Source organism: Helianthus annuus, chromosome 16 (genome assembly GCF_002127325.2).
Source record: "Helianthus annuus cultivar XRQ/B chromosome 16, HanXRQr2.0-SUNRISE, whole genome shotgun sequence".
Taxonomy (NCBI): Eukaryota; Viridiplantae; Streptophyta; class Magnoliopsida; order Asterales; family Asteraceae; genus Helianthus; species Helianthus annuus.
Window position 1 is genome coordinate 25,922,877 of NC_035448.2, and position 17,088 is coordinate 25,939,964.

General features: G+C 40.6%; 1 protein-coding gene across 1 annotated transcript; it reads right to left on the bottom strand.

Moving 5' to 3' along the window:
* Positions 1-14,696: 14,696 nt before the first annotated feature.
* Positions 14,697-15,806, bottom strand: LOC110919061 (protein PFC0760c-like). Its single transcript, XM_022163339.1, has one exon. It carries the CDS (start codon positions 15,804-15,806, stop codon positions 14,697-14,699), a length of 1,110 nt encoding a protein of 369 aa, XP_022019031.1.
* Between the last annotated feature and the right edge of the window lie 1,282 nt (positions 15,807-17,088).

Consider the following 17,088-nt stretch of genomic DNA (forward strand, 5'->3'; position numbering starts at 1 on the left):
AGAAGAACTTGGACTTCCATTCCTCCTCATTCCTGGTGGCACGAAGTACCAGTGGGTCGCCGGAGGTAGAATAGAACAAAAAACGGCAAGAACCATGGCATCTAAGCCGATATGCTAAGGGGAGGTCATGAATGGAAAGGTCAGGAATATGGTTGTTCTTGATTTGATCAAGAACAAGCAGGACTCGCCATAGCATTGGCATTGTTTGACTGAAACAGATTTTTGTGGTATCGAAGAACTCGGTGATAAAGTCGGGAAACGGAAACTGCAACCCTAAGGTGAAAGGAAAAGCATTGAAGCATATCCACTCATCGGAGACCATATCTGATCGGATTTCCCGATCAAATGGTCGGAACACCGTCCCTTTCGGGAAGATGCCGGAGGTTTTAAGGGCTGACAGATGTGCGCTGTCGAAGGTGCATATTTCCTTCTCCGGATCTTGGAGAATATTTTGGTGAATGAACGAAGGAGCGGAGTCACCGGAGCTTGATCTTGTCTGTCTCGCCATATCTTCGCCGGAATAGTGTAGAGGAAAGAAATAAGAAGAGAGAGAGAGAAGAGTTTTACCTTTTTTGTTCTTGATAAAGATTAAATGGGGTAAACATGAGAAGATATAGGGGAGTAATGAGTAGATATAGGTTGCACGGTTACAAGCGGTCACATCAGGTCCTATCTCTTAATTACCTCAGTTATCGTGAAAAATGTAACCGTTAGGACTCAGGGTCCTTAACGGCAACATTTTTGGGGACAATTGTTATGGGTAAAATTCTGAGCTCCTCATATCCTGGGAAATATCTTGAGTTATATCTTGATTGAGCGATATCTGCTTATATCCGGGATGCTCATTCAGGATATCTGTAATATCCTGAATGGTATCCTCAGGATATCTAACGGGTTGTGTGCAGGAGTACGCGTGCAGGTGCCCAACGTTCACAAAGACCCTTTCTCCAGGAGACTCGGTCCAAGTCGTTCAAGTGAAGACGTTGAAGCCGCATTACTCGGTCTACAACGTTAACAATGGAATATTCAGAAGCATCCCATATTTGTAGGAATTTCAGTTTGTATTTGGTTACTATAAATAGGTGGGTATACCGGATCGAATAGGACATCACAGCTATACTCACTACACTTACACACTTGTTCTCTCGCAACTTGCACTCTCACACAAATCATTGTAACACTTAGCGATCTGGTCAATATACTGCACTGTATCCTGAAGTTTGAAGTAATAAGAAGAACTAGGCAGCTGCGATTGTCAGCTCCCGAGGTTTTATGCCGGCGATCTAGATTGATCAAGGGCTTTCCTCGTACATCTCGTGTCAACCCCTTTACTTTTTGCTCATTGTTTGATCATAGATACAACTCAATATCCTGAGCCGTATCCTGAACACTGTTTTTCCAAACGACATAATCAGCATATTTTCAACACACTTTTCAACACACTACCTCACTTAACTAATTTGATCACTAATTTGCTTCGGTAATTTTTGACCAAAACACTACCCGAAGTCAACCATCCAACTGGCAGGTCAAAACCCTTGACGATAGAATCCCTTTTTACGAAAAAGAACTTTCGTTGCCACTAATCTTCGTTCCTAGTGGCCTTGAGGATTAGGGGGTTCTTAGAGGTGGAGAATAGAAGAAAGTGGCTATTACCATGGGACCTCAGTCGATATGCTATGGGGAGATCTTCGGCACAAAGATCAGGGACATGATGAGATTTAATTTGGTCTAACACCATTAAAACTCGCCACACCATTGGCATGGTTTGAGCATAACTGAGGCCAGTGAGTTCGAAAAAGCCAGAAATGAAGGTTGGAAAAGGATACCGGAGTCCCAAGGAGAAAGGATAGGATAAAAAGCACACCCACTCGTTTGATACCGCGTCTGATCGGACCTCCTGGTCAAAAGGACGAATGATCACTCTGGCAGGAAAGGCACCAGAATCTTTTAAGGCGGCAATGTCGGCGTTGTTGAAAGAGAAAATCTTCTTTTCGGGTTCTCGAAGATGGTTTTGACTTTCGAGGGTTGGGATTGGCTCATTTGAACGTGATCTTGTTCGTGAGGCCATGGAAGGTTTCAACCAGGAAACGAGAAATTTAAGCAAAGAAAAACAGAGAAGAGAAAGAGAAAGAATACCTGAAAAATTGCTTAAACTAAGATGATCATTGTTATGGGTCATTTTCTGAGCATATATATCCTGACTAATATGCTGCATTTGATTGTGATCAGGATACTAGATCAAGATATTGGTAACATCCTGGTGCGATATCCTGGTATTAACTAAATTAACCATGTGCAGGTTAGACGCTGTGGGTCACTGAAGGTCAAGTGGACCTCTTCTCCTTATGACTCGGGCAAACCAGTTATGTAAGAGACGTTGAACCCGAAAGACCAGGTCTACAATGTTCGAATGGGGAATATCCGCCGAATCCCGGTTTAATAGGGTAGTTTGTTACATTTCTTTTACTATAAATAGATGGATCGGATCAAGTTAAGGCACACACATTCATTCGCACAACTTACACTCTAGCTGCTAGCAATCACTACACATAAACACTTGTACTCAAATTACCTTGTAACACCTAGTTGATCCGCATCACATCCTGCATTGTATCCTGATATTTGAATCAATTGAAGAACAAGGCAGCTGCGATTGTCAGCACCCGAGGTTTTGTGCCAGTGATCTAGATTGATCAAGGGCTTTCCTCGTATATCCGGTGTCACTCTTTACCTTTTTTTGCTTATTGTTTGATCATAGATACAACTCTATATCCTGAGCCGTATCCTCCAACTGTTTTTGCAAATAACTTAATCAACATATTTACAACGCATATTTCTAGCACACTACCTCACTTAACTAATTTGATCACTAAATTGCTTCTGTAATTTTTGACCAAAACAATTTAGCGCCCACCGTGGGGCGACTGGTGCTATTTTTACTAAAAGCTTTTGCAAAATCGCTATTCGGTTTTCTGTTTTCGAAGTTCTTTTCAAAACTATTTTCAATGGCCTCACGATGAAACATGAGCTCTCCCACCATGTCTGCCTCAACCTCTACAACAATTGGTTCGGTGCTTCCACCACCTCCTCCGAGATTGATACGCGCAAAATGCAACATATAAATTATATCAATTGTGGCATAAAACTAACCCTTTTTTAGTACAAATGTTGGAAAAAGTGTGTTTTTGTCTTCCTTTTGTATTTTCAGGATTAAATGAGCTCAAATTAACAAAAGAAGCAAAAAGACAGCTAAATCTAACATAAATACAAGAAAAGGAACAAAAGTGGATTGCCCGACCCCACGACAGCATCCTCCCAAGCAAAACAAGGAAGACAGAAGGCTGAACACGCCCCGTGCGCAGCGAGCACGGGGCCGTGCCCATGAAAACACAAACCTGTAGAAGCTTCTATTGCTCGCCACGGGGCAGTGCCCAGAGAACACGGGAGCGTGCTAAAAGTACAGCAGGCGCATTAATTGTAATTGCGAATTACAATTAATGAGGAGAGATAGTGTCAGACGGGCACGGGGCCGTGCCCAGCGGACACGAGTCCGTGCCCAGGCCTCTGTTCAGCCTATAAATAGGAGTGCTTGGATTCATTGCAACTCATCCCTTGGCACATCACCTCTCTCACACTTCATCCACCACCCACCACCATCACAACACCATCATCCACCACCATCATCCATTGTCCATCATAGAGTGTGTGAGTCGTCTCGGGATCCAAGATTGATCGTAAGAGTTCTTGACAATCAAGGCCATGTTTGCCTAAGTCTCTTACATCACTTGGCGAAGACAAGTGTTTAAGTATAATACTTTTTATTTTTAATCTTTTGCACTTTTTAATTGGTTTTGTATTAATAACTTTAATAACTAGTTTCTTATGTTGAAGGTGATTCTTCCTTATCGTTTGTCCGTGGTGTCTTGGCATTATTTTACTGTCTATATAAAATAAAAGATTTTCACCATGCGTATCTCCACGGTCTATATGGAGGTATGTTGGCTACCTGGTCGGGGGTTAAGGGAACGGTTTGGTAAGGGTCTTGCCCTTGTTCAGCGTTTGGAGGTCCTGCAAGGTACCTGGGTCAAATTTAGTAGGATCTCCATCAGTACCTAAAGGTATTGGATGGCGGGGATCCAAACTCTTTGACCCCCTCATAAGTAAACTACTATTAATACTATAACACGGCTATTTAGGACTGTATCCCTGCTGACTCAGACTACTTAGTCGACGGTAACGTCACCTCCAAAAGTGGGGCCTACCATAATTTGCATTAATAACTTAATAACTTAATTCATTATCTTTCAATAATCTGACCCTTTAGGATTGTATCCTTGCTGACTCAAACTACTGGGTTGAGGGTAACATCGCCTTCAAAAGAGGGGCCTACTACAATAACTAAGATAATCTATTAAACAAGTGCAAAAGTGCGAAAATAATCAAAGGTTATACTAACACACGAGTCGGATCCAAGTGATTCATCTTGTCTATCTGTTTTATTTTATTTTTACTTTTTAGCATTTAGTTAGTTTTATTTTCTTAGTTTTAAAAATCTTTTCTAACATTTTGATTTGATTAGACATTGAGGATAAACCGGTACTAAAAGCTCTTGTGTCCTTGGACGACCTCGGTATCTTACCAACACTATACGACGTCCACGATGGGTGCACTTGCCTATATGTGTGTCTAGTGTTAGTAAATATCGTGTTTTATAAATTTAAAACTTGGCTAAAGTGTAAAAAGGGCTTAAAATATATACCTAAAACATATTACACTACACACACATCAAGTTTTAGGCGCCGTTGCCGGGGACACAAGGATTTTAAGAAAGTTAGGAATCAACGGCCTAATCATTTTTTTATTTTCTTTTTAATTTTTTAGGATTTTCTTAGTTTTTCAGGTTCTGCAGAGCTCAGCACGGGCCGTGCGTGCTGAACACGCCCCCGTGCTCAATCATTGGAACTGACAATCCTGTTTTAAGTCAGACAGTAAGCTGAACACGGGGCCGTGTCCACTCAACACGCCCCCGTGCCCAAGATTCTGTTACTGAGAACAGAACCGTTTGATCCCGGCGGTTGGTAATTTCTGACACAAACATGAGTGATGGTAATTCTTTTTACTTTCAGCACTCTTATGGTACGTGGTGTCAATTATGTGGAGGCAAACATAAAGAATTAGAATGTTACTTTCTAAATTATAAGCCCCACTATATAGACCCACCGTCTCCCTATAACCTTAAGAGGGGCGAAAGTAAAAATAATCACTATCTCTCCCTCCAGTGCGCCAACCAGATATTCTAGGAGAAATGCTCCTTGACGAGTTATTTCAACAAGAAAATCTAGTTCTAAATTGGTTCAGAGAGCTTAGAAAGGATTTCATTGATCCCTCCCAAGACGATGACCAAGAAGAAATGTTGAGGTTGCATGAAAACAACCTCGTTGTTCCCAATCCTACCTTCGTACCTAGCAAAGACATGGACGATAGTTGTCCCTGTGACGATTGTGCCGTGAAGGACTCTCCATCGACTTCGTTCGGTGCATACATAGACCTGAGCGATTCGGCATATACCTTCTTTAACGAGAGCCCGGAGAAGGGTTTGACTTGTCCACCTAAAATAAACATAGGAATTACCCACACCGACAACCTCTTGCGTTCTCGTCTTAGTCTAGGACAATTAAGGTATCTTAGGCACTTTGGGGTTGTTCCAACCAGTAAGGAACCACCCGATAACAATAAGTTCCTTAGAAAATGGAGAAACTCCATAAGACAGCTTCCAGACACGGGGCCGTGTCCAAGTCAGCACGCCCCCGTGCCCACCTAAAAGATTCTCTGCTGATTTTGTCAGAATACGGACAAAATGTGTCAGGATTTCAACTGCACACGGGGCCGTGTCCAACGCGCTGTCGTGTTCTTTAAATGCAGCTTGAATCCTACTCATTTTTTATCACTTCAAAAGACAGAGATTCCTGGGATCTTCACTCATACTATCGTAGGTAAGTTCTAAAAGAAGGTTCCAAAGAACCCTCTTGTCTTTTCCACTTTTATTCATTGCCTTCTCTTTCAATTTTTCATAACATCTCCTCCACTGAAGCTTGGAAACTCCATGATTCCAACCTTTGGTATGAAGTTTGTAACGTTATTATCCAAGGGATCTTACTCAAAGTAAGTTATATAACTTTGTTTTAAATTATCTGTGCTTAAAACTCGAATAAAAACCATAAAAATAATTTAAAACTCCAAGATTCCTTGATCTCAAAACCTGCAGACAACTGGACACGGGGCCGTGTCCGAGGTTCTGTTTCATGAAAATTGAGCTCTCTTCGGTCTATTTCCCAGAAATGGCAAGCAGAATAAGCGGAACGTCTTCATCAAGAAATAACCGACATGGGAGGAGTTCATCAACGGCGGAAGACTCTCTTGTAAACTATGTTTACGCCCTAAGAGAGGCTATTGATGAAATGACGGGGGTGGAAGAAGCATTGGTCGACCGTAACAACCATCTAAAGGTGGGACTGGAGGGATGTCTCCGAGAGGTAAACCTCTTGCACCAGAGGTTAAACCTCCTCGCCTCCCCCTCTTTGGTACCTATAATAACCCAAAGGGCATGGAACGTGGTCCCCGAAGTCATCATACCCGCCGAATGGTACGCCATACACCCGGAGCCTCCGCAAGGGATAGTACAAGGAGTCCCGGTGGTTGTTCCCCCTCCTCCGCAAGATGTTGAGGAAAATGAAGCCACCTTCTTCCTTCCAAGGGATATAGAAGATTGGCTTTAACAACATCTAGGAAGAAAACCATCAGCCGAGAGTCCTACTACATCGGGAAACTATCCCTGAGATTTTCTTAACAAAAAGTAGAACTCTTTATGATAACTTTGTGTACCTCCTCACCTAATTAGTTAAGTTTTTCTTTTATTTCTTTTTATTTCTATTTAGGAAAGTTATGTAAGATCTCTCTGTGGTTTTAATCGAATGATTGTTTTAAGATGTGAATGGTGTCGTAATAAATAAAACACACTCATGGTGGTCAAGGATAAACAAGGGAAACGAGAAACATGGCCCATGCACGAAAACTGGGCCATCCGACAACAATCTCTCCATCACAATAAGCTCAGCACGGGCCGTGCCCAGCCAACACGGCCCCGTGCTGAACATCCTGCAGACAAATGCCCAGTTCAGGTAACTGGACACGGGCCGTGTTCACTGAACACGCCCCCGTGTCCATGCTTCTGTTTCTTTTCTTCAATTTTCGTTACTGGCACCTGAACACGGGGTCGTGCCCGGTCCCCACGGGGCTGTGTCCAGACTGCCAGTAACATAAAAATTTTGCTTTTAACACCATTTTAGACATTCAATCAACCTAAAAACTTATTTTTGGGACACATTGAGGACAATGTGTAATTTAAGTGTGGGGGGGGGGGGTGCTAAAACCTTGAATTTTGCAAGTCCTAATAACAAGCCTTACTCAAAACTCTATTGGAACCGCTAATCACCCCAAATTTTTTTTCAAAAATTGTCATTTTTTTACTTGTCTAAGTTTAAGTTGGGAATTCTAATTTTAACAAGGTTATATTTTTACAAATTTACAACCAATAGCGTCATGATAAAAAGAACCAACATAAGAAAATTATGAAACGGCATGACAAGCTTAGTTAAAATTTGATTATATATACTTGATCACATAAAAAACCAATTCCCACAAAAGTGAGTTTTGAGCCTTTATTGAGCATACAAATACACATCTTTACAACTAAATGCTCATTTTTCGTTTCTTGTGTAAATAGCCGCTTGGTTCTTACGACTCTAGAACTTGCCACGACAATACATTCCCGGTCCTTACCAAGTTAAACCCAAGTAAGTAAATGATGGAGGCATTAGGACTAACCCTTTTTCTTTCAACACCATTATTTTTATTTTTCTTTTCACCTACCCAAAAATTCCCCCTAGTTAACCCCTTTGAGCCTAAACCTTTTCATTTCTTAACCCAAAACCCTTTTTACCCACCAAAAACCCTTTTTATTTTTACCTTTTATTTTAGTAACAAGCTCGGTTTTCGTGCGACTAAAAAAAATAAAAATAAAATAAAAATACAAAATAAAATTTTTTTACAATGAAGTTGGAAATAAACAAACAAAGCTCCTTAAGCAAAAGCTTGTTTGAATGTATACTTCATTAAAAAAATAAAAAAGTCATAAAAATATAATGTTTTATGAAAACCGACGCTTTTTACGCCTTTCGCCCTTTTCTACAAACCACTAACCCAACTACCCACCTTTAGCCCAAGCCTAACCCTTCACCCAAAAAGTGCTCTTGATATTTACAAAGGTATAAAGTTAAAAAGGAGGAGGATTGATTGCTTGGCAAGCTTATGGTAGAAATAAGTTCCATGCCGCTCTCGAGTGATTCACTAAAAATACACCTTCGGCCGAGTGTGAGTGATTTCTCCCGTGAGGTATGTGAACCTGTATATAAATGGAATTTTAAAAAGGTATGCTATGGGATTGTAAATGGAATTTATCTTATGAAACGTTTTTAATAAATCATGACGAATAGGATTGTAAATAAGTAAAAATAAAACCAAAACAATCTTGAAAAATCCCGACACTCTATGACAAGCCCAAAACCTTCTCTTCTACCCATTCCATTTGGGAGTGAATAAAGCCACGTTATAAAGAGTTTTGCTTGAGGACAAGCAAAGATTCAAGTGTGGGGGTATTTGATACGCGCAAAATGCAACATATAAATTATATCAATTGTGGCATAAAACTAACCCTTTTTTAGTACTAATGTTGGAAGAAGTGTGTTTTTGTCTTCCTTTTGTATTTTCAGGATTAAATGAGCTCAAATTAACAAAAGAAGCAAAAAGACAGCTAAATCTAACATAAATACAAGAAAAGGAACAAAAGTGGATTGCCCGACCCCTCGACAGCATCCTCCCAAGCAAAACAAGGAAGACAGAAGGCTGAACACGTCCCGTGCGCAGCGAGCACGGGGCCGTGCTCACCACGGGGCCGTGCCCAGTGAACACGGGGGCGTGCTCAAAGTACAGCAGGCGCATTAATTGTAATTACGAATTACAATTAATGAGGAGAGAGAGTGTCAGACGGGCACGGGGCCGTGCCCAGCGGACACGGGGCCGTGCCGAGGCCTCTGTTCAGCCTATAAATAGGAGTGCTTGGATTCATCGCAACTCATCCCTTGGCACATCACCTCTCTCACACTTCATCCACCACCCACCACCATCACAACACCATCATGCACCACCATCATCCATTGTCCATCATAGAGTGTGTGAGTCGTCTCGGGATCCAAGATTGATCGTAAGAGTTCTTGACAATCAAGGCCATGTTTGCCTAAGTCTCTTACATCACTTGGTGAAGACAAGTGTTTAACTATAATACTTTTTATTTTTAATCTTTTGCACTTTTTAATTGGTTTTGTATTAATGACTTTAATAACTAGTTTCTTATGTTGAAGGTGATTCTTCCTTATCGTTTGTCCGTGGTGTCTTGGCATTATTTTACTGTCTATATAAAATAAAAGATTTTCACCATTCACATCTCCACGGTCTATATGGAGGTATGTTGGCTACCTGGTCGGGGGTTAAGGGAACGGTTTGGTAAGGGTCTTGCCCTTGTTCAGTGTTTAGAGGTCCTGCAAGGGACCTGGGTCAAATTTAGTAGGATCTCCTTCAATACCCAAAGGTATTGGATGGCGGGGATCTAAACTCTTTGACCCCCTCATAAGTAAACTACTATTAATACTATAACCCGGCTATTTAGGACTGTATCCCTGTTGACTCAGACTACTTAGTCGAGGGTAACGTCACCTCCAAAAGAGGGGCCTACCATAATTTGCATTAATAACTTAATAACTTAATAACTTAATTCATTATCTTTCAATAATCCGACCCTTTAGGATTGTATCCTTGTTGACTCAAACTACTGGGTTGAGGGTAACGTCGCCTTCAAAAGAGGGGCCTACTACAATAACTAAGATAATCTCTTAAACAAGTGCAAAAGTGCGAAAATAATCAAAGGTTATACTAACACACGAGTCGGATCCAAGTGATTTATCTTGTCTATCTGTTTTATTTTGTTTTTACTTTTCAGCATTTAGTTAGTTTTATTTTCTTAGTTTTAAAAATCTTTTCTAACATTTTGATTTGATTAGATGTTGAGGATAAACCGGTACTAAAAGCTCTTGTGTCCTTTGACGACCTCGGTATCTTACCAACACTATACTACGTCCACGATGGGTGCACTTGCCCATATGTGTGTCTAGTGTTAGTAAATATCGTGTTTTATAAATTTAAAACTTGGCTAAAGTGTAAAAAGGGCTTAAAATATATACCTAAAACATATTACACTACACACGCATCAGAGATCTCAAGCTTCTTCCCAAGGAACTGAAATTCATGTGGCTCGGGATGTTATCCCCACCCGCAACGTCCAGGGGTCCGGTCCTATTTTAGCTTCAAATGAGGAAATTCTAAATTTGTTTGGTAGTGTACAGGAACAGATGAGGTAGCAGCAGGAAACTGATCAAATGCTGATGAGAGAGACACAACTCTTGAAGTCAAGCTCGAGCAGGCCTGCTGAAGACACTGTCACTCCCTTGCAACCTAGGGCTTTGAACTTCAGTTCTGCAGTTTATACTGAGGATAACCGAGGAAATATTGTGCCTAGCCGTTCCCAGAATCATACTCCTGAGATACCCTCATCAGTTAGAATATCAACTGTGAGAAGTTTAGGATATGCTTCAGGATATGGCCAAAACCCTCAGAACGGTAATGTATCTAATAATAATAATAATAATAATACTCTTACCACTAACGGTGTTGGATCTTTGCAGGATGCAGGAATGACATCAGCGTTGTCTAGAGAGCTTCAGAAGCTGAAAGACATGATATCCAGTGTAGCTGGGGTGGTGCAGTCGATTCCTGAAGTATCCCAGGATAGTCACATGATATCGCGGTTTGCATATCCCATTTGTGATGCTGAAATCCCAAAAAGATTTCAAACCCCTAATATGAAACTTTATGACGGAACTGCGGATCCTGAGGAGCATATCGCCCAATATAGGGAAAGGATGGAAATTAATCCTATCCCTCCAGATCTCAAGGAAGCATGCTTGTGCAAGGGTTTTAGTTCTACCTTGACAGGATCAGCCTTAAAATGGCTGTTAAATGTTCCTCCTCACTCAATTACTTCGTTTGCTCATTTGGTTAATTTATTTAATAGTCAATTTTCTTGCAGCCGGAGTTTTGAGTAACTAACCAGTTACCTTTACAGGATAACTCAAGGACCTCAGGAATCCTTGAGGGATTATGTGAATAAGTTTAGCCGGGAATCCTTGGATATCCCGCACCTTGATGTTGCAACAGCTGTGCAGGCTTTCAAGATGGGATTGCAGAAAGATTCTTAATTTTACCAGGATCTTGTAATGAATCCCTGCAGGAATCTGGATGAAGCTCGTAACAGGGCATTGAGATACATTCGGCTAGAGGATGACAAAAAGATGCAAGAGAGAATGAATTTGTCCACAACCTATGAGTCAACCAACAGGAAATCAGAATCCTCGTATAAACCATATCGCTCAAAGCCATATTGCCGAAATGACAACAAGAAAGTGAATGCTGTTGAAGATGAGGATCCTGAGGAGTATCCTGAATTATCTGAATATTGTTTTTCTGTTAATATACATGAACTAATATATGCTCTGCAGGGTTTAGGAGACAAAGCCAGGTGGCCTCGGAAGAATCAACAAAAAGCTGATTGGAAGGATAAGTCCAGATGGTGTGCCTTCCATGAGGATTTCAGAAATGTTACTGAGGATTGCATTGCCCTGAGGAAAGAAATAAGTTATCTTTTAAGCAAAGGGTATCTGAAGGATCTTCTGGGAAAAAAGAAGAATAAGGGTCAGGATACTGAGCAGCATCACCTCCTACGGATGCCAAGATAATTAACTTTATTTTCAGGAGGATTCGACATTTGTGGGACTTCATATTCTGCTGCCAAGAGACATGCAAAGGAGGCCAAGGCCGAAAGAGGAGAAAAGCCGACCAGGATGACGACGCTCACAACCGACAAACTGATCACTTTTGATAGTGATGACAAGGATATTGTTCAGGATCCTCACCATGATGCTCTAGTAATTACTTTATATGTCGCTAACCATTTTGTACACAGGATACTGGTGGATAATGGCAGCTCCGTCAACATAATCCAACTAGAGACGTTGAAAAGGATGAATGTATCTCCGATGGATATCACCTCAAAGTCCACTTTACTTGTTGGTTTCAGTGGAGAAGCCAGGAACATAGTGGGAGAGATAAAGTTACCAGTATATGTTGAAGGGGTCAATTCAATACAACGTTTCTGTGTGATGGACTCCCTATCCTACTATAACATCATACTAGGCAGGCCATGGATCCATGATATGAAGGCTGTGCCATCAACTTATCATCAGTGCATCGAGACCCCTACCCCTTGGGGGGTTGTCAAGGTTGATAGTGATCAGCAGGAGGCGAAGGAATGTTACTCATCCTCAATGAAATCCTCAACTAAGCCTAATGCAACATAGCAATTAAAGATGCGGTCCCAGGATATCGTGGAGGCTTTGGAGCAGGATGTAAAGTAAATTATCCTGGATCAAGATAATCCGGATATCTCGGTGCTCGTAGGAACCAATATCCCTCAGGATATTGAAAATCAATTAAGTAACTTTTTGAAATGCAGGATGTCGACATTCGCGTGGAAACATGAGGATATGACAGGTATTTCCAAAGATATTATAACACATAAGCTTGGTATTGACAGGTCATTCAAGCCTGTCCAACAGAAAAGAAGGAAATTTGCCCCAGAACGAAACATAATTATTCGGGAAGAGGTTGAAAGACTATTGAAGTCCAAGACACGATTAGGGAAGTCAAATTTCCTAAGTGGCTAGCAAATGTAGTTGTGGTTCAAAAGAAGAATGGGAAATGGAGAGTTTTTGTAGATTACACAGACTTGAACAAAGCATGTCCTAAAGACCCATTCCCTCTGCCTCATATAGACTCGATGGTGGATGCCACTGCCGGTCATGAGATGTTAACCTTCATGGATGCATCCTCAGGATTTCAGCAGATCCAAATGGAACCTTCAGACCAGGAGGATACTGCTTTCATGACACCAACAGGTATTTACTGTTATACTGCTATGCCTTTTGGTTTGAAAAATGCAGGTGCGACGTACCAGAGATTGGTGAACATGATGTTTAAAGACAAACTGGGGGACACCATGGAGGTGTACATTGACGATATGGTAGTCAAATCCAAGAAGGCGGAGGATCATCTCCAGGATATTAAAGGGGCATTTGATATCCTGGCTCAGTACAACATGAAGCTAAATCCTGCTAAGTGCCATTTCGGAGTGGGGGCAGGAAAGTTTCTAGGATATATGGTGACCAAAAGAGGGATTAAAGCAAGCCCGGAACAGATCAAAGCCATCTTAGATATTGTAGGATCGTTTTACCGACCGAGTGAGTCAATTCAGAGTCAATACACACTGTTTGTAAGGCGGAATCAAACAAACAGAGCTGAATCAGTAAGAATGGAGTAGAAAAACAGAGAATATCACTTTAACACACGTTTCTCATTAATATTTCACTAGAAAATCCTGCAGCAGTTTGGTATACAACTTATGATTCTGTGCCAAATGAAAAACAAGTCTTGCCTATATATAGGCTCCTGATTTCGCTTGAAATGACACATGTCATTTCGAGCGAATTACATCATCTGATTTCGCTTGAAATGACAAAGTGTCATTTCAAGTGGAATTACATGAAATTACACATAATTACACTTTAGACCCTTGTAAACCCTACACAAACATGACCTAGACTAAGACGTAGGCTATAGACATTGTGCACTAACAAACTCCCCCTTGGATATTACCGGAGTCTTCAGTCTGGTCTTCAGGTCTTCACAGCGATTTGAACTTTTCCACTCTTGGCTTAGGCTTTTTCCTTAGCAAATTTTTCAGCTTCTCGCTTTCTTTCTTTGATCTCATTTTTTCTTCCGCTTGTATCCTCATCCACTTCCCTTTGTTCTCTTCCAGTTTCTTTTTTCCTTTTCAGCTTTCAACTTTTCTTTTTCCTCAAGCGATCACCATTTTGATGACCATTTGTTCTCAGAATTAATTCCCTTCTGGAAGCAAACAGATACAACTTTCTGAAATTGCATAGCTTGTTCTCTATCTTCAGCTTGGAAGCAGATCTTGTTGAGAAATAAACATTCAATATCTTTCGCCGAACAGTTTACCAACCACATAGGGTCATAAACAAAGATCTCTCTGACTTCATTCCCAGCTCTGTAGGTTATCACAGCCTCAGTCGATATACAGCTGTACACCCAACCCATAAAACCTTTGTAGAACTCTTGTTCCATCTTTGGCACTGGTATGTTCTTCATCACTCTCGGCTTTTTCACATTCAAGATCGTCTCTTCATTACCAGTTTCAGGATTAACTCTTCTTACTTTCTTTGGGTAGTGAGGCTTCTAGTGCTTGAAGTTTTTCAGAGCATAAACTTTATTAAACCCCACATAGCAACATCATTCTTTCTCACCGGATACCCCAAGGTTCTCACCTTTGACAACTCCTCTACATCCCACCAAGGTAGGGACATAACATCATACAAGCGTTCAAAGTACTATACACCGCATTCTCTTCTAATAGCATATGCATTAACTTGAGGTAGAAATCCCCAGCTAATGATATCTCCCAGCGAAACACCTCTATCTCTCTGATAAAACTTCAAAGGACGCTTGAACCTCCTTTCATTACTATTCCTAAACCACTTCTTGCGTTCTTCTTTCGGAGGATCTTTTGTAGTACCATCGAAGTTCTTATCTTTTAGAATTTCAGCAACTTTTCTCCTTAGTTCATCTCTATTCTCTTGACTGAAAAACTCCATCAGAGTTGGAAATTCAGAAGTGTCTTCATTCATACTGTCTTCATCAATACAATCCTCAACCTCAACCCTATCATAGACATCTGCCTCTTCAACATACTTGTACTCATACTCAGGTTGATGATTGATATCGAACGCATTCAACTCTTCCTTAAAATCAAACTTGAATTCATTTTCATTAACATTAAACATCTTCAGAACTTCATCCAAAGTATATGTATGCCTGATTTCTCCCCCTTCTACATCAGGCTCAATACGAAGGATTAACTTTTCAACTTTGTCCACATTCTGATCATCCACTTTCTCCCCCTCTCCATCAGCTCCCTCTGATACTTCATTTGCATCATCATTCATATAGTCATTAACATTCTTTTCATTTGATGCTTCAGTCACTTTAACTCCAGTACCACCCAGATTGTCATCATCATCATTATCATCGTCATCACTGTGACTGCTAGCAGAGAATACTTTGTCTTCATTATCATCCTCTTCATTGTCATCCTCTTCATTGTCATCCTCTTCATCGTTATCCTCTTCACTATCATCCTCTTCATCAACTTCAGCAGTAATATCTTCAAGTAAAACATCTTCCTCGAAGATAGCTGATACAGCAGATATAGGAATAGGATTCTGAATAGGGGAAACACGATCAGTAGATAGAACTATTGATCTTTCTGCAACTTCAGAACCTTCAACACCTTTTCCTTTAAACTTCATTTCTGCATCTATTTCAGCTTGGCGTTTCGCTCTTAGCTCTTCAACCTCTATCTCCTCGAACCTCTGCTCTATTGACTTTCCGAGCATATTTTCAATCACTTTATTCATCATATACAGCTCATGCTCTTTCATCGCCTCGGCAGCTTCAAGTTCTTTGTTTTTTAGTTCAAAGTACTTGTTCTGTTCGTCTCTACGTGCCTTTTCTTCCTCCAACTATGCTACTTTAACCTTCAAGATATCAATTTCAGCCTGATCTGCTTCAATTTTCTTCAGCAATGACTTGTTTTCAGACTCAACTTTCTTAAGACGCATTTCAAGAATCTTTTCACCATCTACCAATCTCTTGTTTTCGACCAACACTGCATCAACTTTCTTTTCTACAATCTTTACTTGTACATCACTTGCGAAGTTGAAATCACCAATTTCTTCAAGAGATATACCTTCTTGTGGAATATTTGGAAAAGTTTTAAAACCCGAAGATCCAGGTGTGGTTTGAACAAGTGGTTGTGAAGGTGGTGGTGTTTGGAAGATTTGTTGTGAAGTAAGTAAAATTTGTTCTTGTGGTGGTGTAACAGTATGAATATGTGGTGGTGATTGGATAGGAGATGGTTGTCTTGGTGATGTTTGATGTGGTGATTTAGGTGGTGATGGATGAGGTGGTGAGAGATGTAATGGTGATGGTTGTCTAGGAGGTGATTGGTGAAGTGGTGAATGTATTGGTGACTGATGTGGTGTAGGTTCAGGTGGTGGTGATGGTGGTTTACTGGGTTCTTGGGTAGATTTCTTTTTCAACAAGATCTTCAATGTCTTTTTCATCTTTGGAGTAACAACTCTCTTTCTTGCACCAGCTTTCTGCTTACCACCTGATGATGGCGGTGTTTGAACATCTTCAACATTTTCTTGAGAAGGAATGTACACATCATCATCATCTTTATCACTCCTTTTCCTCTTTTTCTGTTTCTCTTTCTCAACAACAGACATGACTTTCTTATAACGCTCAGTCTCGTCAATCTCATCTTCAGAAGAACTTGATGAGCTTGTAGTACTTTTGTTTACGTCATCACCTTCTTCATCATCAACTTCTTTTTTCCTTCTGAGCATTAAAAACATTTAGTTCTTTCAGCAATCTTTGAGAATCAGGAGATAGACAAAAATCAATTCCAACATTAACTTCAGCTTTAGCTTCAGCTTTAGCTTCTGCTTCTGGTTCATCAACAAGCAATGTTTTAGCAGCTTTCTTTTGACGCTTTTTGGGTTAAGAAGACGAACCCTCTTCTATTTGTACTTTAGGAGTAGCTTTCCTGCCCCTCTTTTTCTGTTCTTTTACGAACCAATCATTTCGAGTTCCTTTGAATTCTTCAAGTATCTTTAATTCATCTGCATAGCTCTTCACTTTCATTTCTTCTTCATTTCT